This window comes from Salvelinus fontinalis, chromosome 17, assembly GCF_029448725.1.
Source record: "Salvelinus fontinalis isolate EN_2023a chromosome 17, ASM2944872v1, whole genome shotgun sequence".
NCBI classification, from domain to species: Eukaryota; Metazoa; Chordata; class Actinopteri; order Salmoniformes; family Salmonidae; genus Salvelinus; species Salvelinus fontinalis.
In genome coordinates, this window is record NC_074681.1 from 14191486 (window position 1) to 14218839 (window position 27354).

Here is a 27354-nt window from a genome sequence, read left to right on the forward strand (position 1 = left end):
GGAATACCAGCTATGAAGTTCATGCTCTTTAACAAGAGATTTATTAGGAACATACACTGTGTTCACAGTTATCTATCATTATATATTGTATGCCCATATCACCCTTATAGACCAGGGGCCTGTTGGTATGTTAATGTTCATCTGTTTATCAACAAAGTTAACAAAACAAGCTTTATTCTTCTGTTTCATAGGTATCTTGTACAGTATTTCTTGAGTATTTCAAAGGAGGAACAGCAAAGTTGTTATTTTTACCTCTCTGTTGTGCATTATTTGTTGCTGTGCTTTGCTGAAGTTGAGAGGGGTGTCCCAGGTGTCTCTCTCGCACAGAGCCTGGTAGATGGCAGGGCTGATGTGCACACTTCCGGCCTGCTTGGACAGAGTGGACTCAGGAGGGGACTGGGTAGCGTCTCCCAAAGGCACCTGGGGTGGGGCTTTCACCTCCCGACCCTTCTTCATACTCAGGTCCAGAGTGCCGTTCTCATCCACTTCTATGGGCATGTCCTAAAGGAGAATAAATTCACAAGGTAGACTCAGTTATAGTCATAAGGTTACAATGGAGTCACTTTTATTAAATAGTCAACAGTTCACAAAAAAGGAGAGACTGTGATGTCAGTCTGTATTGGAATGAGAAATGAGAGTTACTGTATGAAGTAGTGAAGACTGAAATTAATACACCACTATGATATACCCTTTATACCTGATGCAATACTTTAACGGTTTACCTTTCTAAAAATAACAACGTGCATAATTCCTGTGAGAAATAACTTCAATTGCCCCTCAAATATACATTTACATGAAAATAAGACATGTCGTGATTATCTAACACCAGGGTAAAGTATGGAGTTAAGCCAGCATTAATTCTGTTGAACAAAATAATAATCGCTCCTTGGTGTATAGTTTGTCAGTGACAGCTGTGTCATCGGTCTGTTTTCTAGGACACAAAACCAAGATGGCAGCTGTGGGTGCTGGTTTTAGGTCATCACCATTAAAACAAAAATTAAAAGCTTAATGTAGCATAAGTTCTCTCATTGACAGATGTGTTACTCATTCTGTGCTATGTCAAATGCTATGTGCACTTGTGGCTTATTAGGTTTTATAGTATTAGAAGTTTTACCTCATTAAATGCTGAAATGTGGCCTACATCTGGCATATGTCCCATTATACCTATATTAAAAAAAAACATTTTTTCTTTTTTATTTCTTTTTTTTTAACAAAAGACAGCCTTTCAAATTAATGAATGGGTATAATTGTCATGGGCATTGCATGTGTGGCTATCCATTTTAATGATGTGTGTGATGGTGACATGTGGTAGACATGTGTGGTAACATCTCAATCGCAGGAGAGATAGATGAGCATTCCACATTGAGTTGTGATGCTTTTCTTGCCTTTGCGTTACTGGTAGCCTACAGAACTACAGACACATAGGAGTAGCATGGCCCCATACGGAGTATGCTACATAAATCCTCTGCAGAAGAGGACAGATGATTAACTTGTTAACACTGTTTTATTCATTCAGTGGGTTGGTACCTGGTACAAGGCCACATTATCAGCTCACCAAGCTGGGTCCTGTACTGTGTAGGTGTTGGAAACCTTGAATCATCTATCTATCAATATTCTGACATTAATTACATACTGTAGAAAGACCTTGTTTGGGTTTTGAGACATTCATTGTCATGCAGTTAAAGTTAATGCATAGGAAGGCCATGTTTCAGTTCAGTTGAGAGGATCACAGTTTTCTGCGTAGTGGACAGGGCAGTTGGGGGTTTTCCCACTAGAGATTATATAGGATGTGCACAAAGGTGTCCAATTGTAAACTAAACTGGTGCACATTTAATAAAATCGGGGGATTTTGAGAGAATAAAATATTTCAGCTAATGAGTTCTTCAGCTGATTGGTTTAAGCCACTGAACTAGTTGTATAGGCCATCTGATAGAGGCAGAGCTTATCCTGGATAATATATTACTAAGCTAAATATCTTACGCCATCTGCAGCATGCAAGAGACACTTTCATACAGTTATTCTTTTTTTTTCTCTCTCTTTGTCTATTACCATGAAAGTAGAAATTAAATGCATGACCACATGTTTTACAGGAACTACAGAATCTTACTGTAATTGAGAAATGTTTGTTGTATTTTCTTCTTATGATGTGATTACACAAATGTTATTTTGTGTACATTAATGCTTTACGGAGGGGGACCTCTTGTTTCACTGCCACCAGAGACAACGTTTCCTTTGCCAAAAACTGTCCTTTTGATGTTTCACCCTTTTTATAAACAAATCAGAGTTGCTTTAAAATGACCACATGAAATAATTGGGTCTAATTTGACTACCTTTGTGGAGGACGCCAAGGGCCGACCCGAGATGGACTCCATGTTGCTTCGGTAGCGGGTGGAGAGGTTGAGGATGGCAGTGGTGGCAGAGGTGGCTTGGAGCCCCTCACCTCCAAGTTTGTAATGGCTGGGTGGGCTGTGGCGTCCAGGGCCTGGCGTGGGCAGGCGGTTGCCAGGGGAGCCCAGAAAGCCAGTGTACTGTAGAGCTGTTGGATAACAGAACTCAGATACAGAAACTTTCACAGAGATCTGGGAACACATGATTATACCCCCTACATTATAACATACAGTATGGTACATGTCATCAGCACGTTAATTTTTACACTGTGGTTGCAGTGGGATCAGTCTGTGCTTGAATAGAAAAGGTCTGTGTTGATAAAAAAAATATATATATTAAACAAGCATGAATGTCTTGTTTACAGGAACCTTGTAAGTGTGTTGCATACTCTTAGTTTGGTTGTTGTCTGATCATGTATTTACATAGTGTCCTACTGAGCTGCACATTTGTGGCAGAGGATGAGCAACACTTGCACATTAAATCCCTTTAATGTGGCTTGACACGCTGTTATGGTACAGCCAATCTCCCTCCGCCCCCCTTTGAATCAAATCAAATGTGCGAAACTCACAGTCAGGGAAGTGTGAAGAAGAGATTTCTTGGTCCTGGTTGGGTGCCATCAGAGGTTGTTTGCCGAAGACCTGTGCATCAAAGCTGGCGTAATCAAAGCGGATCTTGCTGTACTTGTCCATGTCCTTGGTGAGGTTGGCTTGCAAGGCGGTGGTGACAGGATGGTGATGGGCGAACCTGTAGTTGTACTGATTCAACTCCAACTTCTTCATGAGGGGGCCGAGAGGCCTGGTTGGAGAAGAATCCAAGAAGACGAGGTGTTGTTGGATTTGATGAGGAAAGTGGCTACTGTATGTGTCAAATGAAACGCATGTAAGGATCCAGGAAATTGACACATGCACACAAGTGGGCAGGAAAGTGGCTACAGTGTCAAATAAAATGCATAGGATATGATAGACACATGGATGCACATTAGGCATGGGCTGTGGAAGAGGTGGTGATGATTTTGGACGTAATCTACATTATAGTGTGAATAATATACATATGAGGTGGCTGTGAAGTAATGGACACAGTGTTGTTTGAATAATATCAATGTCCTCCTCCTGGATGTGGGATCTGATCTGTATTGTAGACGCACACACAGACATGTTACCCAACTAATTAATTTTGTATGGGTTGGCAATCTGCCTGTGATTTTTCTACAGGGAACAAAGAGTTGTGATGCTCTGTGTCCCTAATAGGGAGAATCTCATGGGACCTTAAACCATTGCTTAAGAACAAGTGATAGTGAGAAGCCATGTCTGTGAAGTTTTGATAGGCTATATATTGTAATTCCTTTTACAATACACTGAATAAATAAACTGGATACGATACTGTAAATGTTAACCAACATACCTCCTGATTTTATATGATATTGCAATTGACACACTTTGTTTTGTATCAAAGGGACTATGCTCTCTCCGAACTTCAATCAATTAGTTTCATAGTATAGTTTTCAATGTCTCAATGGTTTACTGTCATCATAATGTAATGGCAAAATGGCAATATTGCAAAATTACAGCTATAACACATATTATAACATACATTCTCCCCTCTTGATTTTACCTGGACAATCGTTCAGGTGCTTGTCTGCATTTGGGGCTCTCCTCTTGAGGTTTGGAGACTTTCACTGCAGCAGCAATGGGGCAGCCTGAGAGACTGGGGGAGGAGGAGGAGATCAAACCCATTGAACCTGTCTATGTACAGTATGTCATGTTTAATGGGTTAGTCCTGCAGGATGTACCTCCGGTGGGTGCTACGGTTGCTGTTTACATGGCCCCTTCCTGTGCACCCGGGAGTAGGACACTTGAGGACGTTTTCATGCATGGCCAGGACTGGAGACAGATAGGAGAGGGAGAGTAGGTGAAACAGTAGGCTCAGTAGAAGGAGAGATTTACTATACAATCAGTGGTGCCGAATATTCTGCGTCAGCGGTGATGAATGTACTGCGTCAGCGGTGACGAATGTACTGCGTCAGCGGTGACGAATGTACTGCGTCAGCGGTGACGAATGTACTGCGTCAGCGGTGACCGAGTTTATGGGGGGGATCAAGAGTTAACACAATAACAGAGAACAAAATTATAATACTGGAAAATAATAATGTATCCAGAGTGATCGAGGTACACTAAAGGCATACAGTCTGCTTGTTCATTTATAGATACATCAATTCAATTCACACGTTCTTTGTACTGACATCAGAGAAAAAGCAAGAGCACAGATCCTTAGAAAAGTCATACAATTATGGACACAAGCATATCTAACTAACACTGTTCCCATTATCAGTGCACTGTGTGTTGGTCGCATAATATAAATACCTTAGTGGCAATAAAAATAGAACAAAAAGCACCACATCATCACGCACAGCCTTTTACCCACAATTTGATGGAAACATCTCTGGTGGGGAAAAGATCATATGATTTCATGCAGATGTTTAAATATTCACATGAAAATCTGTGGCCAATTGGGCGGAAACCGAGCTAGAGTTGGAGCTCTACTCTGTGTCCTTGGGAACTTTTCTCTTCTGTACATATTTTCCAATTAGTTTGCAGGAGTTGTCTATTTATTTTTGAATACAGCATTAGCAACCCCTTTGATTTGCAAACATTGCTTCTGGTCTAAGAGCACATGCTTTCATATTGAAAAAAGTTAATTACTTTTTCTGTTCCTTTTGTAACATTACTGTTTAATGTTGGATGCTTGTTATGTTACATTGAAATGACTAAACCACAGCCAATAAAAAAACCTTTACAATATTCAGAAATTACAAGAAAACTGTAGGTGACAACAAGTCTCACTTCATGATTCTATAAATGTAGAATGAATGCCCCTCAATCAGTTTCTGGAACCACTTGATAACTTTGAAGGTTTTATTTAAACATCAGTACTTATTTTCAGTAAAAAAGCATCACTTTCTATTCTATACATATGTAGGATCTTAATTTCACCTATATTGTCAGAGAAAAATAATCCTGCAGCAACATGATGTGAACATTTAGTCCATAATCGGTGGTTAGGCCATTAGCTGGAAAGTACAATTCTGTTAATATAACCGTGTGGGTTTTCAGTGAATTTATGTACATCACGAAGCTCATCTCCATTTACAGCTGTGCAGGAAAGTTCTCAGCAACAAAATAGTGATTAAATTAAGATCCTACACCTGTATGTACATGTAGATGTAAGTGAAGATACATTGGTTTTGTCCTGACTTTCAAGAATACCTGATGTATGTCTGAGTGACTTACTCTCTGGGGGGACTCTGACTTTGTGGGGACAGCCAGACAGACTCCTGTGGTGGGGGTACAGACCAGTGACATGGCCAGTGCCGTCACAACCAGGGGTAGGACATCTTATATCCTTCTTATCTGGTCGTGGAGAGTCTGGGAGGAGGCAAATAACAGGGGCGCTTAGATTAATACATAGACATTCACACATACATTCATAACAATCTTATGACACCTTCAAGAATGTTGCAGTATCATTCTTAGCATGCTTTCATTACCCACACAAGCAAAGAGTGCAACAAAGGTTAGAGCTTTTGGCAAAATTCTAATGAACTTCAATTTGATATTTCATAAAACTTGTAAATGTTGCTTGCATGAATGTTCCTCGAAACTATTTTAAGTGAGATTCTGAGAAATGCTAAAATGAATCTGTATGTACATAGAAACAAACAGATTAAAGTACAGTATCATGCAAAGAGCCAGACACTTTTCGCAAAATGCTTCTATATTAATCTGTCCTTTTAGTTAAGGCTTCCAGTTCAACACGGGGCATTGACTTCTTAATGCCCATCCATCGAAAGATTACATTTGGGATTACACATTAGGCTGCAGTCATTTGAAGAATCAGTGGAAAACATGAGGGGTACTTTGGGCGGATTTAAGACTTATGGTCATGGTTAAGTATCCAGTTGATTCCTATCAAAATCCAATATTCTGGGTAGTAGCAATTCCATCAGAAGATTTTTTTATTTTTTTTATTTTAGTCTGGTTATTTATTACTTCAATTGTTGCCAAAATGTGTTTAGTACTTAAGAGGATTTCCCCCTCTGAATATGATTCTTTATTATTTTGACGTTTCGAAGCGCCTCATCATTGAAATCACAAGTGGTCTAATTCATACTAGATAAACATGCATAATCATGTCTGCTGCATACTTATTTTATGCCCACTACTCTTCATTAGAATAAGTGCAATATCCACTGTATGTAGTTCTATTGTTCTCAAGTGGCCTTAATAGTACACATACAAAAACAAAGGATGGACTTAAAAGGGTCCTCACTATCATTAGGTTGATAAAAACCTGTTTTAAAATAAAACATCTAGAATCTTGAATTGACAAAGAAATAAGATATTTTCAAATGAAGTATTTGTACCTTTGCATCCATGATAGCTCACCCTGGTGTCCACATCCAGTAGCCGTTGGTGCCTCCTCTCATTGGTCATCTGCTCCAGTAGGAACCTATCCATCTCCCTGTAGGCATTGTGGAGGACCTGCCTCTGCTCTGACTGCAATGCCATGGCCTGCTCCAGGAGGCTCAGGTTCACCCTCCCTCTCTCCCAGTCTCTGTCTCCTCTGTCTCTGTCCCGTTCTCCTCTGTCCATCTCCAGGCTCAGGGGTCTCTCCATCTCCTGCAGGCCCAGGGCCCAGGCCTCCAGCCGAGGAGGCCTCTCCACCTCTGGCTCCCCCTCACTGTCCTCCTCACTGGGGGTTGATCGGTAGACCCGCAGAGGCCCTGTCTGGACGGGACCTGCTCTGCCCATGTTGTACCCACTAAGGACCGAGTCAGGATCATAGTCTCTCATGTGTAGGTAGTCGTTTCTTCCCAATAGGTATCTTTCTCTGGTGGTGGCTTTGGAGGGGCTGCTGATAGAGCCATTGGAGCCATTCACCCTTGCAGAATGAGACAGGGACAGAGGCTCCCACTCGGCTTCCCAGCTGTCTCCGTATGGGCTTTTACGTGGCGACGAACTGCAAGTGATACTCATTCTGTCCTGACTTGGGTCTTCTTCCTCTTCTTCTTGGTTTTGTTCCGCCACCTCTTCGTCCTCCAGAGTTTCTGAGGCTGCAGCCTCCTGATGGGGAGAGTCAGTCACCACTTCAGACCATCCAAAGGAATCATTGGGTTTTGTTATTGCGTCCTGGCAGCCATTTCTCTTGGGCTCGTTAAGTGTTTCTGAGTATCCATCTTAGAAACAAAGTAAAAGCAAAAGAGAACAAAAACTATGTTGTGATGTTTTTTTTCAAGCTTGAAACAATTGTTCATATTAAGGCCATGCTTTTCAGAGACCATTTGGTTAGGCAGAGAGAGTAACAATCTTGTATAGTGGGGCAAAAAAGTATTTAATCAGCCACCAATTGTGCAAGTTCTCCCACTTAAAAAGATGAGAGAGGCCTGTAATTTTCATCATAGGTACACTTCAGCTATGACAGACAAAATGAGGAAAAAAGAAATCCAGAAAATCACATTGTAGGATTTTTAATGAATTTATTTGCAAATTATGGTGGAAAATAAGTATTTGGTCAATAACAAAAGTTTCTCAATACTTTGTTATATACCCTTTGTTGGCAATGACAGAGGTCAAACGTTTTCTGTAAGTCTTCACAAGGTTTTCACACACTGTTTCTGGTATTTTGACCCATTCCTCCATGCAGATCTCCTCTAGAGCAGTGATGTTTTGGGGCTGTTGCTGGGCAACACGGACTTTCAACTCCCTCCAAAGATTTTCTATGGGGTTGAGATCTGGAGACTGGCTAGGCCACTCCAGGACCTTGAAATGCTTCTTACGAAGCCACTCCTTCGTTGCCCGGGCGGTGTGTTGGGATCATTGTCATGCTGAAAGACCCAGCCACGTTTCATCTTCAATGCCCTTGCTGATGGAAGGAGGTTTTCACTCAAAATCTCACGATACATGGCCCCATTCATTCTGTCCTTTACACGGATCAGTCGTCCTGGTCCCTTTGCAGAAAAACAGCCCCAAAGCATGATGTTTCCACCCCCATGCTTCACAGTAGGTATGGTGTTCTTTGGATGCAACTCAGCATTCTTTGTCCTCCAAACACAACGAGTTGAGTTTTTACCAAAAAGTTCTATTTTGGTTTCATCTGACCATATGACATTCTCCCAATCTTCTTCTGGATCATCCAAATGCTCTCTAGCAAACTTCAGACAGGCCTGGACATGTACTGGCTTAAGCAGGGGGACACGTCTGGCACTGCAGGATTTGAGTCCCTGGCGGCGTAGTGTGTTACTGATGGTAGGCTTTGTTACTTTGGTCCCAGCTCTCTGCAGGTCATTCACTAGGTCCCCCCGTGTGGTTCTGGGATTTTTGCTCACCGTTCTTGTGATCATTTTGACCCCACGGGGTGAGATCTTGCGTGGAGCCCCAGATCGAGGGAGATTATCAGTGGTCTTGTATGTCTTCCATTTCCTAATAATTGCTCCCACAGTTGATTTCTTCAAACCAAGCTGCTTACCTATTGCAGATTCAGTCTTCCCAGCCTGGTGCAGGTCTACAATTTTGTTTCTGGGTGTCCTTTGACAGCTCTTTGGTCTTGGCCATATTTGAGTTTGGAGTGTGACTGTTTGAGGTTGTGGACAGGTGTCTTTTATACTGATAACAAGTTCAAACAGGTGCCATTAATACAGGTAACAAGTGGAGGACAGAGGAGCCTCTTAAAGAAGAAGTTACAGGTCTGTGAGAGCCAGAAATCTTGCTTGTTTGTAGGTGACCAAATACTTATTTTCCACCATAATTTGCAAATAAATTCATTAAAAATCCTACAATGTGATTTTCTGGATTTTTTTCCCTCATTTTGTCTGTCATAGTTGAAGTGTACCTATGATGAAAATTACAGGCCTCTCTCATCTTTTTAAGTGGGAGAACTTGCACAATTGGTGGCTGACTAAATACACTGCTCAAAAAAATAAAGGGAACACTTAAACAACACAATGTAACTCTAAGTCAATCACACTTCTGTGAAATCAAACTGTCCACTTAGGAAGCAACACTGATTGACAATAAATTTAACATGCTGTTGTGCAAATGGAATAGACAAAAGGTGGAAATTATAGGCAATTAGTAAGACACCCCCAAAAAAGGAATGGTTCTGCAGGTGGTGACCACAGACCACTTCTCAGTTCCTATGCTTCCTGGCTGATGTTTTGGTCACTTTTGAATGCTGGCGGTGCTTTCACTCTAGTGGTAGCATGAGACGGAGTCTACAACCCACACAAGTGGCTCAGGTAGTGCAGCTCATCCAGGATGGCACATCAATGCGAGCTGTGGCAAGAAGGTTTGCTGTGTCTGTCAGCGTAGTGTCCAAAGCATGGAGGCGCTACCAGGAGACAGGCCAGTACATCAGGAGACGTGGAGGAGGCCGTAGGAGGGCAACAACCCAGCAGCAGGACCGCTACCTCCGCCTTTGTGCAAGGAGGAGCAGGTGGAGCACTGCCAGAGCCCTGCAAAATGACCTCCAGCAGGCCACAAATGTGCATGTGTCTGCTCAAACGGTCAGAAACAGACTCCATGAGGGTGGTATGAGGGCCCGACGTCCACAGGTGGGGGTTGTGCTTACAGCCCAACACCGTGCAGGACGTTTGGCATTTGCCAGAGAACACCAAGATTGGCAAATTCGCCACTGGAGCCCTGTGCTCTTCACAGATGAAAGCAGGTTCACACTGAGCACATGAGCACATGTGACAGACGTGACAGAGTCTGGAGACGCCGTGGAGAACGTTCTGCTGCCTGCAACATCCTCCAGCATGACCGGTTTGGCGGTGGGTCAGTCATGGTGTGGAGTGGCATTTCTTTGTGGGGCCGCACAGCCCTCCATGTGCTCGCCAGAGGTAGCCTGACTGCCATTAGGTACCGAGATGAGATCCTCAGACCCCTTGTGAGACCATATGCTGACACATGCACATTTGTGGCCTGCTGGAGGTCATTTTGCAGTGCTCTGGCAGTGCACCTCCTTGCACAAAGGCGGAGGTTGCGGTCCTGCTGCTGGGTTGTTGCCCTCCTAGGGCCTCCTCCACGTCTCCTGATGTACTGGCCTGTCTCCTGGTAGCGCCTCCATGCTCTGGACACTACGCTGACAGACACAGCAAACCTTCTTGCCACAGCTCGCATTGATGTGCCATCCTGGATGAACTGCACTACCTGAGCCACTTGTGTGGGTTGTAGACTCCGTCTCATGCTACCACTAGAGTGAAAGCACCGCCAGCATTCAAAAGTGACCAAAACATCAGCCAGGAAGCATAGGAACTGAGAAGTGGTCTGTGGTCACCACCTGCAGAACCATTCCTTTTTTGGGGGTGTCTTACTAATTGCCTATAATTTCCACCTTTTGTCTATTCCATTTGCACAACAGCATGTTAAATTTATTGTCAATCAGTGTTGCTTCCTAAGTGGACAGTTTGATTTCACAGAAGTGTGATTGACTTGGAGTTACATTGTACATTTACATTTAAGTCATTTAGCAGACGCTCTTATCCAGAGCGACTTACAAATTGGAAAGTTCATACATATTCATCCTGGTCCCCCCGTGGGTATTGAACCCTGGCCCCCCCGTGGGAATTGAACCCACAACCCTGGCGTTGCAAGCGCCATGCTCTACCAACTGAGCCACACGGGACCAAATAAGTGTTCCCTTTATTTTTTTGAGCAGTGTACTTTTTTGCCCCACTGTATGTCCCCACTTCAGCTTAGTCATAATGTTTTGTAGAGACATTCAACGCAAATTTTGTGACACTTTTTCCTATCTAGAAAACGCATGTCTTATCATTTGAAATGACTGTTAAGAGGATTGGCAAATACAATATGTAATAAAAATAGTAATAGTATGGACAGGACAGGACAGCAACTACAAGATTTCCTGGCAATTCCTCAAGTACATCAGAGATAATACACAAGACACTTGTTTTGGCTAGTTGAACATGAAACCTAAAGATGAAGAACAAGATTGTCTTCCTCTTCTTAGAAATCTCTAATCAGAATACAACAACTTGATGTGGATTTAGACGGACCAGATAATGACAGAGATTTACATGGCTTGTGGCACTGAACATCAGTTTTAAGTAGTTGAGGTGTACGCCAAGCAGGGCTTTATGATTTTAAAGATATTAACTTGTCAATCACACACAACTCATTTAAGAACCCATATTCATATGTAAGCACAAGAACCAAGAAAGAGGAAAACATTTCAGTATTACATTTTCTACAAAAATCCTGATTTCCCTTTATTCTTTCTTTCTTTTTATTACTCTTTTTTCAATAGGTCATTATGCTGAATGCACCTGAGAATTGATTTTTACATTGATTCTTTACTAAAAGCTTTTAAAATAAAGCTTTTCCTCTTTTTATCAGTGGACATTTTTATGGACAAATCAAAATGTTTATTATATCCCAGGACTGAGTGTAATGGTCAAATATATTTGACATGACATTTGAATTTCTGGTTTCAAGCATTGTTCAGTTTAAGTGAAACAAACAGAAAAGCTAGGCTCTTAGTTCCCCAAAATGTATGTTAAATGACACTTAATATAGTGACACCCCTGATTATATTAAGTCATGGTCGATGATTAACAATGGAATGCTATCATCTGGATTGATTCACTAAAATATCTTTTGATCCCCCAAATCACTGAAACTTATTTTCAGTGCTAAAGCTCTTTATTGAGGCCATAAGAGTGTTTACTCTATAAATCATAAGTAGGCTGTACAGTAGGGAGTAGATCTATCCTCTTAAGACATCACAGAGCAAATTAAATGTAAGAGGGGGGGATCCAATAGGTTGATAGATCTGGAGATAATTTAGGATGCAAATCTGTAGGCTATATAATCTAGTAAGTGGATTCCACTGAGGATGATAAAGGCATTATCAAACCGATACTACTAGTCATTATCAGGTCATAGTATACAACTTAATCCCTCAAAATAAAAGCTGCTAAATGCAGGAAGTGTAGCGCTCTGACTGGCGAGCCTCTGCCAAAAAAAACGGCTTTTGTGTTGAAGCATATGATTTTGGATTGTGTAAATGTAGGGATGTGATGTATATTCACTACCACAATACAAGGCAGGTGAAGACAGACCAGCAACAGAGGAAGTAGGTGAATGAAAGACATGGTTAAACTCCTTTTTTGATGCAAAATATGAAGCTGGATTTTTTGAGACATGCAATGACGTGGCTGATAATCTTTTTGTTGCTAGAGACATTTAATTCTAAACAAAGGCATACGAATATCAGCCTGTTCAGCAAAGATTAAAAGTCAGTTATATTTAGTTACAATTAACAGAGCAGACAGAAAATAACTTATTTTTGTACAGATGGATGACACACACATACAGTTGAAGTCAGACGTTTACATACACCTTAGCCAAATACATTTAAACACAATTTTTCACAATTCTTGACATTTAATCCTAGTAAAGATTCCCTGTCTTAGGTCAGTTAGGATCACCACTTAATTTTAAGAATGTGAAATGTCAGAATAATAGTAGATAAATCTTTCTATTTCAGCTTTTATTTATTGTATCATATTCCAAGTGGGTCAGAAGTTTACATACACTCAATTAGTATTTAGTAGCATTGCCTTGAAATTGTTTAACTTGGGTCAAACGTTTCGGGTAGCCTTCCACAAGTTTCCCACAATAAATTGGGTGAATTTTGGCCCATTCCTACTGACAGAGCTGGTGTAACTGAGTCCGGTTTGTAGGCCTCCTTGCTCGCACACGCTTTTTCAGTTCTGCCCACAAATGTTCTATAGGATTGAGGTCAGGGCTTTGTGATGGCCACTCCAATACCTTGACTTTGTTGTCCTTAAGCCATTTTGCCACAACTTTGGAAGTATGCTTGGGGTCATTGCCCATTTGGAAGACCCATTTGCTTCCAAGCTTTAAATTCCTGACTGATGTCTTGAGATGTTGCTTCAATATATCCACATAATTTTCCTCCCTCAGGATGCCATCTATTTTGTGAAGTGCACCAGTCCCTCCTGCAGAAAAGCACACCCACAACATGATGCTGCCACCCCCATGCTTCACGGTTGGGATGGTGTTCTTCGGCTTGCAAGCCTCCTCCTTTTTCCTCCAAACATAACAATGGTCATTATGGCCAAACAGTTCTATTTTTGTTTCATCAGACCAGAGGACATTTCTCCAGAAAGTACGATCTTTGTCTCCATGTGCAGTTGCAAACCGTAGTCTGGCTTTTTTATGGCGGTTTTGGAGCAGTGGCTTCTTCCTTGCTGAGCGGCCTTTCAAGTTATGTCAATATAGGACTCGTTTTACTGTGGATTTAGATACTTTTGTACTTTGTTGTTGTTCTGGGATTGATTTGCACCTTTTGCACCAAAGTACGTTCATCTCTAGGAGACAGAACGCATCTCTTTCCTGAGCGGTATGACGGCTGCGTGGTCCCATGGTGTTTATACTTGCATACTATTGTTTGTACAGATGAACGTGGTACCTTCAGGCGTTTGGAAATTGCTCTCAAGGATGAACCAGACTTATGGAGGTCTACATTTTTTTTTCTGAGGTATTGGCTGATTTCTTTTGATTTTCCCATGATGTCAAGTAAAGAGGCACTGAGTTTGAAGGTAGGCCTTGAAATACATCCACAGGTACACCTCCAATTGACTCAAATTATGTCAATTAGCCTATCAGAAGCTTCTAAAGCCATGATATCCTTTTCTGGAATTTTCCAAACTGTTTAAAGGCACAGTCAACTTAGTGTATGTAAACGTCTGACCCACTGGAATTGTGATACAGTGAATTATAAGTGAAATAATCTGTATGTAAACAATTGTTGGAAAAATTACTTGTGTCATGCACAAAGTAGATGTCCTAACCGACCTGCCAAAACTATAGTTTGTTAAAAATACATTTGGGGAGTGGTTGAAAAACGAGTTTTAATGACTCCAACCTAAGTGTATGTAAACTTCCGACTTCAACTGTACATACACAGTGAGAAGTGCAGTGGAAAAGAGACCGCATGGGAGAGAAAAACATGGATCCCTCCTGTGGTTTGTGTATTGGAACAGGTGAACAGTTTGTACTCCAGAATAGCCATTCCAGGCGCTCTGCAGTGTGGTTGGAGCTTGGCTGGAGTTGAACGCAGTGCGGCTCGACCAAATTAGCGGCTTATTTTTCCCTCTTGTTTTAAAATGCAGATATGAACAGTATCCCGCTGTTACATTCTTATTGCTTTTTCTATCCACTTTAACTGTCATCGACATTTCACATAAAATATCCCCAGACCTGATTGTGACAAAAATATATTTACAAATGTATGTAGGCTTATGTTAATCACACAAATGTTCAGTCATTGCTTTGTGTTGCCTGCCTTTTGATACATGTTCACTGTATTGTATAGGGCTTGCTGTTTGCAGGTGCCTTCTTTTGATAAAAAAGATCAACTTTTCTTGATTAAAAGGTTATAATACAGTACAAGTAGGTAGTGGTGACTGAATACAGACACATAAAAGCTCTGCTTGAAACACAAACAGACCATGAGAGGGAGGTATATGAACAAAGAAAGATATCAAAGGGAAAAAACAGATAGCGAAGCTAGTGCAGAAAGGGTTATGATAATTGTAATGTTATATGAACCCCAGAAACAAATACATTCCATTTCCAATTAATCCGCACAATTCATTGAGCTACTCTCTTGGTCCATTTAACTACCCACATGTGTACTATAATGAGCTATAGACATTATGCCTAATTATGTATATTTGGACTGTGTTAGAGGGCCTAACAAAAGCTTTCGAAGGGGACAATTACGTTTGTTGCTTAGTTACATCGTTAAAACTATACCAAATAAGTGCAGATTATAGTGGGTGAGAATGCACATGTAAAGCATGGGTATTGTTGCCAAAATGCTCAAAATTCAATTCATTTGGAAATAGAAATGTTTTGCTTTGGGGGGGGGGGCGGGGGTTCAATGAAATAAACAAACATTTCCTTATGTTATTGTTGAGTACATTGGCTTTATAAGAAGATGGTTAAGCAATAGCATACTTCAGAAGGGAACCTGGTTCTGTTTAAGATGCAACATTAGCTTGTGTTAATAATCAATAAATCGTGTATATATTCTAAACTCAACTCACTTTACTAAACAAACATCAACAGATGACATTCTAATTAGAATGGCCTAAAGCAGACATGATCATTATTCAATTCTCTGTGTTTTCAACCCATTTTTGAATGGCTTTTCAGAAAAAACAAACACAGACAAAAAGAAAAGGATGAGTCTGAAATCTGGCCTCATCAAAAATAGGGGGAAAAGCCATGCCAAAAATATCATGGCAGATAAGCTGTCAAAAGTAGGACTGAGGACGTGAGACAGACACAACTAATGTGAACCAAGCAGTCTCGTCTTTCACTTCCAATACACAATGACTATGGGGTCTGGCTGATGGCGAGCAGACAGGCAATAGAGAAGGAGGGAAATATGAATGCAACAGATGGGATTTTAAAATTCAGCGTCAATTGTTCATCAAAACAGACAAACAACAGGACATCTGTCTACCTGCTGGAGTGTCAATGTTCCTCAGCTCTTCTTTGTCCTGTGGCGGTGCCAGGTCCTCGTTCTCCTCCTCACAGCACGCCTCACTGGGGCTGTAGTGGCGGGGCCTCATCAGGAGAGACTTTCTCTTGTTGACGGGGGCGCCCAGCACCCCTTCCTGGGCGAGCCTCTTCCTAGCAGCCATAGACCCATATGTGCTGTTGTGGGGAGATGAATGAATAAAAAGAGCAACAGGGTCAACAAAAGGCCATAGCCGTTACTGGGGTTCATCTGAAAACTTTGAACTGAAAGTGAACGTAAAATGTAACATTGTCAGTTTATTCCCCAACTGTATTTCAGGATTCAGAAAGTAAAAACAATAGTTTTTTGTAACTAGAGTGAAAAAAGGTCAACATAAGGTTGAAGAAACTGTATATGGTTGAGATGATTAATACAAATTAAGTACCTAGAAGCGCAGTGAAGAGCTACAGGGCCAAATTCAATTATAACCGGTATTATCAAGATAAGAGAATGGCCAGCATACCACATCTACGAACAAAGGATGCCTATTTCATTCTGTATGCAAGGGCATAGAAACCTGGGGTGTATTAGAGGATACCTGTAAGTGTTTATTTTCACAAAGAGGTGGTGAACTCTTACCTTGGAGTCTGGGTGATGCAGTCAGCTGGAACTGTAAACAGAAACAGAAGTACGTCAGGTAAATAGTCATGTTTACATTTCCACTGTGGAGTGACTACGCATCTGGCTACTGGGGAAACACAATCCCGATCAGAGCTACCGATCTACTGTACTAGCTCCATGTTTTTGATAAGCAGTTGTGAATGAATACACTGTGGGCCGACTACACTCATGGTAGTGGGGTGTTCCCCTAGTATGATTTTGGATTGTACTCTATCAAATGTTCTATGAAAAGATTACTTTTACAGCTACTTATCAAAATAGATTTTTTGCAACCTTTTATAATGAACTATTTTACTTCAACAAAAGCCTTCTGATATGATTAAAATCACCGTCAGGATACCCTTTATATAGATTTTTTTTTTTTTTTTTTTTAATATCCACAACCCCAATCTGCTCTCCTCTTTCTGAGATCTGCTGTAGCTCATCCTCCTGACAGCTTTGACAACATGATCTGAAAAGGCAAATCGATTTTCCCTGAGGGCCATGCACCACAGATGCAAATCTCATTCTCATTCAAGTCCACCGTATTCCCATGAAGCACAACCCCATAATAAAGCGTCCATGAATTTCCCAGACATAGTAATGGCTCTGGTGCCACCAGCCAGACCTTAGAGGCTTGGAACACTAGCATAATGGCATCCCCCTGTCTAGGGGTTTTCAATCACACTATATATATTCACTCCTTAACGAATTTGAGCCACAGTTCCAATTTGATGAAGTAATTCCCCATCTGAATAAAATAATGGCAATGCAGTGCTCTTCAAATTGGTAAGATAATTTGTAAAACTGACAGTTGTAAAGTTGGATTGTTGAACTGATTCCTCCCTAGACCCCATAGATGTATAAGTGGAATGTGCGTGAATTGCTGAAGTGCTCAGTTACTGCTATTGATGGGCTTGCTTGAACATGGTAAGAGTTGTCAACGCTGCTCACCTTTACCACCGTTGCATGTTTGGAGTGTGTTTTCCTCTCCTTCTGAATCCATCTGTTGATAAAGAACACACAATGTATTCTTTAGCATGTAACACTCAGTTCTAACAAAATACAGATTCTGTTAATATTGACAACTGGGACTGGAATAATGATGTTAACATTTGCTCAGCAGATGCTGTATCCATCCAATTTGAGGGTTCATGACATTAGTGGTTGAAGTTTATTTGAAGTAACTTTGAACCTTCCTATCAACATTACCCTATATTTCTCAGAACATTTATGTATTTACGTGTTGATTATCTGCGGCATTTAATGGGTGTAGTCATGAAAAAGCAAAACACCAACCGAAGGTGAAGTTAATAAAACAAAATAAACTTGAGGTGGAAAAAACATCATAATGCAAAATAATGACATTAAAGTGCAGGTGGTGGTACACAGACAGACAGCAGTGTGTTTAGACCAAAATAGTTGTTCAAATCCATCCACTCTCCCTCGCCACCATTTCTCATGTGGATCCCAAATAAAACCTATTAAAGGTAATTATTCTGGGCTGATGGCAGTGTATAGTGGTCACAGGCCAGTGAAATTTGTGAGTCACAGGATAGATACGCTGTTACTTTTCCTGGTAATGGGAAACATGACTCCTCTCTCTGGTTTGCTGTTGTGATTGAAGGCACTGACCTGTCATACATTTATAATAGGGGAGCAGGTGTGGCAGTGATGGACCTTAATTTACTTTAATAAACCTTTTATGTGCCACACTCTTCAATGCCACGCCGGGCCCTCGGAGGACCTGCTCATAATAGGTTCATTACTTTTGATTACTAGGGGCCCTATTGAGACAAACAACTACCCAAACACTATAGATTACATTCTGTAAAAACTCATTTACCTCATTAGTTCATTACAATTTTTCCATCGTCGTATGAACAGACAAACAAACAGACAAGAGATATATAAATTCATACAAAATGAGTGAGTAACTTGATTTTATTAAACAAGATTTGTATAGATAGTGTATGTGTTACAATGTCTACAATAATACAAATTAATTTCAAATTCAAATTCAGATAGTGTAATTTCACAGATTGACTAATATTTTCACATTAGGCACTTCTGTGTTATTGAGAGGCAACACTCACATTATGCAAATCTAACTTGTTTTAAACACTTTTTAAATATTTCATAACATAACCTCTGATTTAATGCCTTATTAATGCTCTGGACATGAACCATTTAAATTCCTCTATCTTACAAGTAAAGCCAGAATATCATGTATTTTGAAAATACTTATTTGAATATATTGAAAATACTATATTGAATATAATAATGCTTCTATCTTCGTAAGATACCTGATGAACTTGGATTTGACCCTGAGGAGTATACATTTCACTGATATTTTGTCAGTTCATGCTTTTTCAATTGCGCTCAATATGTTTGTTAGAACGTTCAATTACATACTGTATTCCTTCAAAGGCCTGTATCTAGTCTTTCTAGGGAGTTTTTCCTGGCCACCGTGCTTTTACATCTGCATTGCTTGCTGTTTGGGGTTTTAGGCTGAGTTTCTGTACAGCCCTTTGTGACATCAGCTGATGTAAATAAATGTGATTGATTGTCATCTGAGGGGAGATGGAGAAACAGCTCAAACTTTTTGTGTTCAAGTATGATATGTTCTGCTTTGTGAGCAGCACAGAGGTTCTGAGAGGGTATAGAGCATGTGCTTTTGACACCCATTCGACAAAAGCTATTGTTGGTCCTTCACAAACTCAAAGCGGTATCTAATTCTGCAGAGGATGAATCAGAAGTAATGGAGCAACGTGGAAATCTCCTATAGACGTTTACGAGTAAGAGAGAAGTAGACATGCAGAGAACACATGACGTTCAATGAATATATTTACACAGGCAGAACAAATACTGTAGATACAGTACATGCTATTCAAATAAGGCTTTGTTTGTATTAAATATTTACTACACTCTCAGGCGGGGATTTGTTTGTGTTATATATTCCTGACACTGCACAAAACTATAACACATACACATGATAGATCTTTGGTGGTCATTGGTCAGTACAAAATGTTTTCCCATTTCTTTACGGTGGACATTATGGTCATACTATTTTTATCCAAGGCTGTCTGGACATTGTCATGGTTTCAGCCAGCCATTTTGGACTTAGGAACGGCTTTCAAAAGTAGAACACTGGGGCTACGATTACACAGGCAGCCCAATTTTGATATTTTTTCCACTAATTGGTCATTTGACCAATCACATCAGATCTTTTTCATAGCTGATCTGATTGGTCAAAAGACCAATTAGTGAAAAAAAGATCAGAATTGGGCTGCTTGTCTAAATGCAGCCTGGGAGGCATGGTCACATTCAACGTACAGTAGGCTACAATACAAGTGCTGTGGTATAAAAATAAAGCCGCAGACTCAACAAAGTTAGCTACATATCGAATATACAAAATCTGCAAACACCCACATCCCTGCATATGTAAAACAATATCTGTGTCTCATATTTTGCGGGGCTCAAAAGAGCATTGACACGACACTGCTAAACATGCTGCTTATCCAGAACATCATGGCTACCACTTCCATTAGCCATACAAATACATGACTATATCCGTTCACAGATAAAGTGAATTGGTAAAATATACTCTTTCTTTTTCAGGACAATGAACTTGGCTTTATTTCAACCTTATTGTAGAGGGCATCAACTAGCTCCATGCTCTTTCATCCAAATGTATAGTACCCAAACCCATCACTGGAAAATATATCATCAAATTATATTAAGCCTACCTTTACTTGCAGTTTTCTTGGAAATATATACGACGTGCTGCAAGGTCCACGCAGTCCACCTTGGTCGATTTGTGCACAATTCTTGACTTTTTTCAGGATGTGAGCATGAAATTCATTCTCTGTAACAAAAAAATTAAAATATACCTTTAATAAAAATAGATATAGGCCTACAAATCAAACGTGGAGTGGAAAGAAACTAACTTTTTACTAATTCTCAATTTCCAAGTTTTCCATCTAAATTGTAGTATACTGTAGGTTGGTTAACTAATTAATCATATTGATAATATTGTCCTCAATGCTAAAGGTGCTGGTGGTGACAGACATTGTTGGTGAACGTGCAGTCAGTCAGTCAGATATTGACGGGCAGGAAACAAGATAATACCTCACATGGTTGAATAAGGACCAAGATGCAAATTGATTGCTTGACAGAGATCAAATTGCTCACAGTCTAATTAACACAAAACATCCAAGAGGGAAAACAAGGACAAACACAATGAGTACATTAAGCCTCTTCACTTCACAGATCTTATTACAGGAATTATTTATTTCTGTTAGCTTTGGGGAAAAAAAAGAAAAAGAAAAAACATCTTAATTACAGCACTCAGAGCATTTCCCCTCTGCAAACCAAAAGGGGGGGACTCGGAATCATTAGCATAAGAAAAAGAAAAAAGAGACTCACTACTATTTAAGGAAGGCTGGTGGGTTTGTCATCTGCTGAATCATTTTCCTGCCCCCCAACACAAATAGACAAATAACGTCTTGCTCTCTGAGGACTATTTGCCCATGTATAGAACAGATTTCTCTGGGGATACTGAGCAGAGTTGCAGAATGCCTGATGCGCAGGGTTTCTATGTGATTCTCTATGTGCTAATCTGGCTGCTTTGCATGCTGTCCTTGGGACCAGCCCATTCCCCACCCTATTCCATCTGCTACCTTTCCCACCACAGAGGATAGGAGAGAATGGGCTGTGACTGACTGAGACTGGGAGAGGAGAAGGCTTCCCAGTCCAACAGTCATGAATAACCATGGCCTCACACACTGTTTGGAGAGGGGTTGAATGGGGACTGCTTATACGTTGGATCTGTTACTTTGGATCCAACTGTGGTTTTCCCTGCTCTAATTCAAAATATATATGTAATCAAGCATATTATTATTCATAATTATTGTTCATCATAGCCATAAAAACTACAAGTGGTTAAATATACAAGTATGAGGTTATTTGTGTTGTTGGAAATCAACTATTGACAAGGTCATGCAGTTTTGTATATTGTTGAAACTGAAGCTACCTGCTACTGTTTAAAACAACTACTACTACAGGTGTAGGAGCTTTCTTTTTTAAGTTTCTATTTAACATTTATTTAACCTTTATTTAACTAGGCAAATCAATTAAGAACAAATTCATATTTACAATGACAGCCTACCCCGGCCAAACTCTAACCCGGACGACGCTGGGCCAATTGTGCGGCGCCCAATGGGACTCCCAATCACATCAGGTTGTGATGCAGCCTGGAATCGAATCAGTAGTGTAGTGCCTCAAGCACTGAGATGCAGTGCCTTAGACCGCTGCACCACTCGGGAGCCCCTTTTTTGATCACCCTGCACAGCAGGAAATTCAAACGTGTAGTGTATTCACAGTTTAAAAAGGCTTCTAAAGACTTGATTTGCCCTCACAAAAAAATGGACCAACCCCTTCAGAAATTTCCATTAATTATAATCCACACAATAATTCACATTTCCTGTTGCTGCAGGATTATTTTCCTGCTGTGAGAAACTGGTCAAATGAAGATCCTACATCTGTGCAACTATGACAACTAATACTGTGGCTGATTCCTAAGCCAAATGGTACTTGTACATCACCATCAATACAAGTGGTGCTGTTACAATTTTTACCCATCCCAACAACTACTGTAAAGCTACTGCTCCAACTAATAGTGATATTCATTAGTATAATAATAATCATCATTAACCTTGAGTCATTCAAATGTCCCCTTGTTCCCAGCTTATCCCTGCACTTGGGACACCCTCATGTAATTAACAGACACTATAGTGATAAAGTAAAACTGAGTCAATGGTACTAGTGGTACTTAATTTAGAAAACAATAAAACCTTACAGTTGGGTAAGTAAAAGTGCGAAGACCATAAACATGAATTACTTTGCTTACATTTCCTTTAGATTGGGGCAGATGCAAGATGATAGCTAGGCAAATGAGAATAACACCAAATAAGGTTTTAAAATGTCAGCTCCCGTATACTCCCCCAACCAACTGCTATGATTAGATTACACTTTTAACATAATTACTGTCTAAAACTGTGTGGAAACAATGCATGCAGACAGAAGGGCTCTATCTGAACTGATACCATCCATTCTCTTCTCACTGAGCCTTTTCTCTTAACCTTTCTTCAGCAGTATCATTTTGAATTATGGGGATGGGTAGATGCTCTATGCAAGGTCACTGTCTGTTCAGTACCCGCTCCCTCCCCTCCTCCCTTGTTTTTGTTTCCTCTTCCAGAGGCAGACTATACGAATGAAGGGTTAAAACTGGAATGAATTTAATTATGGAATGAATGGAATTATAATGCGCCCGCAGCAAGTTTTCCTCCTTATTTATTAAAGCAGCTGATGGGCCAGGTTTGATGAGCCACTTCTGGCATAATTGAGTCATCACACAAAGAGGGTTCCTCGCATTCAGAGAGGTTTTATCAGCAGCAAACAGACCTGATTACTGGCAATTACACTCTGATCTAGAGGAAGGAGAAAAAAGGAGGGTAAATGTGCGGGGTAACTTCTGTGTTTATAGTTTACCCCGGGAATAATTTCCAGATTAATTTGACATGCTAAGTGTTTTCTGTTTCTGCATAATAAAGTGCAAACAGCAAACGATAGATAGTACAATTTACTTTCATATTTCCTTGTAATGAATGTCTAAGTGTATACGGTAAACTGATCATATTTGTATTTGTAAAATAGGACCGGTTGGGTTTTTGTTATCCTCCACCGTGCTTAGAATCAGCAATACATAGTGTTTTTAAACAAAAAGGTGCGCTTTACAATAACGCTGGTTGCTTGTGTGCAGACAGTAATTCCTTGTCAGTGGAGAGCCAAACTGAAATGGTATATGATGATAAGGAACACAACTGATTTCACCACCTTTCATTGAAATGCTAATTCATTCATAGCGTAAGAGACGATTTTGAGAAACAAGTTTTTGAAAAAAATATTTTCATTTGCGGTGCTGCGACCAAGCAGCCATCAGATGCCCTCTGTTTAAAAAGCTAGCAGCTGGACATTAGAATAATAGCTAAGAAACGTTTTAGGAGGGGGAGGGTGAAAGCGAGAAAGGGGGGGGCTCTGATTTTCCTATTCATATCAAAGCCGGCGCTTAAAATGATGGTGATTATTTTTTTATACAAATGCATTTTATAAACTCTTGAAAATAATAATAGGGTAATGTTCCTATAAAAGTAATATATTTAATATTCCTTAAAAATAAACAAATGGGTCCCAAGATTTTCAGTTATTGTTGACTTTCTTATGAAGCAGAATTAATAAAGATATTATTGAACTAATAGTTTGACCTCTCAAGCAACACCTCTGTGAGCTTCAATTGTACTGAAAATAGTCTTAAGGGCTATACAAGTTTAAAGTATCATACAATGTACTTTTCTCTTTGTAACGCTCCAAACTCATCCCATCAAAAATCTCACAGTATACCTCTTCCAATGAAAGATTGTATATTCAGTACCATGAGAAGATGATAGAATGGTGCTAAATACAGTGGAACCAACTGTGAACAGTGACAGCAAATAGGCTCAAGAGACTAACACAAGCTAAGCCAGGTAAGGTATGGAGGTAACCATACCGGACTTGCCCAATTCCACGCTATTTCTATACTGATAATATAAGTTCAAAGAGAGGAGAGAAAACGTATGAACAATCGCCAAAGTGTAGAACACCAATCCATTCACATAAATACAGTAAAAGGGAAACAGAATATCATCTGATCAGTGGGCACTTTTTATACACCAAAATCCTCATAGAGGGGCGCTTCCGGACTTCCAGAAACAACTGTGATTTCAGACATAACCGTCTCCAATGCAGCCATCCTGGCCGCCAAGCAAAGTGTTTGTCTCATGCCAAATGAGTACTTTTATACGGGGCTCTACAAACTGGCTTCTGTCTTATCACTTCCCCAAGACTGAGAAGCTTCAATAAAGAGAACGAGGCTCCACAGAATTCTTAACAGACAATTAGGAGCCTGGCTGGCTAGCCACTATCGCTTCAATGATTTGTTATGATGGCATAACTACAGGGGAAACTTGTTATTGGAGCCAGTTAGCAAAGCACCCCATAAAAGAGTCAGACGGTGACACCTGCGCTAAGGTGATTTAAAAATCTTGTAATCGCTTTCCAAAGTCATCCCAAAGCCTTCCCTTCTAAATTGAGTTAATCTGGACCAGGTCCACAGTCACAGTGGCACAAAGTCCAGATTGGTTCTTCTTCTTGTTCCTCCATCAGAGAGACATTTTTTTCACTAAATTTGGGGCACTTTTATAGTTCTATTATTCTATGAAAGATGGATTTTTAGATGAATTGCAATTAATTATCAAATATCAATCTCAATCAGAACAGAAATGTTGAATATTCAAAAACAGCATATTGCTTTGTTTTATGGAATGGTTTGCTACCATGCAATCTATAACTACCAAGACTAATAATAACCCAACGGAAATTAAACCTATATCACCGGATTGCAGTTACTACACAATCAATTAACACCTACAGTGCCTTCAGAAAGTATTCATACCCCTTAACTTATTACACATTTTGTTGTGTTACCGCCTGAATTCAAAATTGATTACATTTGTTTCTCTCATCCAGATTCAAACAATACCCCATAATGAAAAAGTGAAAACATGTTAATTGAAATGTTAGCTAATTTATTGAAAATGAAACACAGAAATATTGCATTTACATAAGTATTTACACCCCTGAGTCAAAACATGTTAGAATCACCTTTGACCGTGATTACAGATATGAGTCTTTCTGGGTAAGTCAGTAAGCCCTTTGCACACCTGGATTGTACAATATTTGCAAATTATTATTTTTTAAATTCTTCAAGCTCTGTCATAGATTTTCAAGCTGATTTAAGTCAAAACCTTAACTAGGCAACTCATGAGCATTCAATGTTGTCTTGGTAAGAAATTTGGCCTTATGTTTTAGGTTATTGTTTTGCTGAAAGCTAAATTTGTCTCCCAAGACTGAACCAGGTTTTCCTCTAGGATTTTGCCTGTGCTTAGCTCTATTCCGTTTTTTTTTATTTAAATAAAATAAAGAACTCTAGTCCTTGCCGATGGCAGGCATACCCATAACATGATGCAGCCACCACAATGCTTGAAAATGTGTTGCCCCAAACATAACGCTTTGTTTTCAGGACATAAAGTTAATTTCTTTGCCACATTTTTTGCAGTTTTACTTTAGTGCCTTACTGCAAACAGGATGCATGCTTTCGAATTTAAAAAATATATATTTTAAATTGAACCTTTATTTAACTAGGCAAGTCAGTTCAGAACAAATTATTATTTACAATGACGGCCTACCGGGGAACAGTGGGTTAACTGCCTTCTCCAGGGGCAGAACGACAGATTTTTACCTTGTCAGCTCGGGGATACAATCCAGCAACCTTTCGGTTACTGGCCCAATGCTCTAACCACTCGGCTACCTGCCGTCCCAGAATATTTTTTATTCTGAACAGGCTTCCCTCTTCACACTCTGTAATTTAGGTTAGTATTGTGGAGTAACTACAATGTTGAACCATCCTCAGTTTTGTCCTATCACAACCATTAAACTCTGTAACTGTTTTAAAGTCACCATTGGCCTCAAGGTGAAATGCCCTACGAGGTTTCCTTCCTCTCCAGCAACTGAGGTAGGAAGGACACCTGTAGCTTTGTAATAACTGGGTGGATACACCATCCAAAGTGTAATTAATAACCTCGCCATGCTCAAAGGGATATTAAACATCTGCTTTTTTATTTGTACCCATCTACCAATCGGTGCCCTTCTTCACGAGGCTTTGGAAAACCTCCCTGGTCTTTGTGGAAGAATCTGTGTTTGAAATTGACTGCTCAACTGAGGGACCTTACAGATAATTGTATGTGTGGGGTACAGAGATGAGCTAGTCATTATAACTTATGTGACTTGTTAAGCACATGTTTACTCCTAAACTTATTTAGGCTAGCCATAACAAAGTGGTTGAATACTTATTGACTCAAGACATTTCAACTTTAATTTTTTATTCATTTGTAAAAATGTCCAAAAACAGAGTTCCACTTTGAAATTATGGGGGGAAAGTCAAAGGGTGTGAATACTGTATGCTACGTTAGTTTGCACCTTTCAAATAATTATTGAACATAAGTTTTTCAAAACACTAACAAGGACTAATTCATTGACAGGTGGTTGGGGGAAAAGAAGTTCCAGCCCGGGTGTCTGTCATCACTACAGAGTAATCCTGGCCATTGTTTTTTTCCAAGGAGACTCTTTTCATGCAGGAGGAGGGTTGCCTGAATGCTACCAGGTGGTCGGTAATTTGGAGAAACGTAGTAACCGTTCGAGCTAATCCTGTGCCACAAAAGGCAGGTCTCCCGTGCCCAGAGGCCTCCGGGTGGGAAAAGTTTACCTAGAAAAAACACACACAGTACACACACAGACACACACAGTGTGTCTGAAAGGAGCCAGGCAGCACTGAAGCATTGATTCCTAATCAGATTGCACTGAAGTGAACAGCTCGCATGGCAGCTGTAGTTTTCCCAGGGTTAATTACCTTTCACTGCTCTCTAAACAAGTCAGCTGTTCCTGTCATTAAACAACTCCACTCCATCTCTGCTCCTCTGTCCTGTCCTCCAAACACACACACGTTAAGTGTGCACGTACATGCAAATGCACGCAAACATGCGCACGCACATACAAACACACAAACTATTCCCGTCT

The 27354-nt window shown here is 40.2% G+C and overlaps 1 protein-coding gene across 9 annotated transcripts in view; it reads right to left on the bottom strand.

Annotated features, from left to right (window-relative positions):
• LOC129813748 (suppression of tumorigenicity 18 protein-like) overlaps positions 1 to 27354 on the bottom strand; it is a 64234-nt gene that overhangs the window by 9783 nt on the left and 27097 nt on the right. For 8 of the 9 annotated variants that reach the window (XM_055866237.1, XM_055866234.1, XM_055866233.1 and 5 more), the window contains 11 exons: positions 20370 to 20488; positions 17575 to 17626; positions 16600 to 16630; positions 15964 to 16157; positions 6809 to 7621; positions 5676 to 5810; positions 4178 to 4268; positions 4000 to 4092; positions 2957 to 3243; positions 2331 to 2536; positions 253 to 501 (listed from right to left, as the gene is read on the bottom strand). In XM_055866237.1, coding sequence (XP_055722212.1) covers positions 253 to 501; positions 2331 to 2536; positions 2957 to 3243; positions 4000 to 4092; positions 4178 to 4268; positions 5676 to 5810; positions 6809 to 7621; positions 15964 to 16157; positions 16600 to 16630; positions 17575 to 17626; positions 20370 to 20488 — 2270 coding nt within the window. The remainder of the gene's footprint in view (positions 1 to 252; positions 502 to 2330; positions 2537 to 2956; positions 3244 to 3999; positions 4093 to 4177; positions 4269 to 5675; positions 5811 to 6808; positions 7622 to 15963; positions 16158 to 16599; positions 16631 to 17574; positions 17627 to 20369; positions 20489 to 27354) is intronic. The other variant, XM_055866238.1, reaches the window with a different exon arrangement.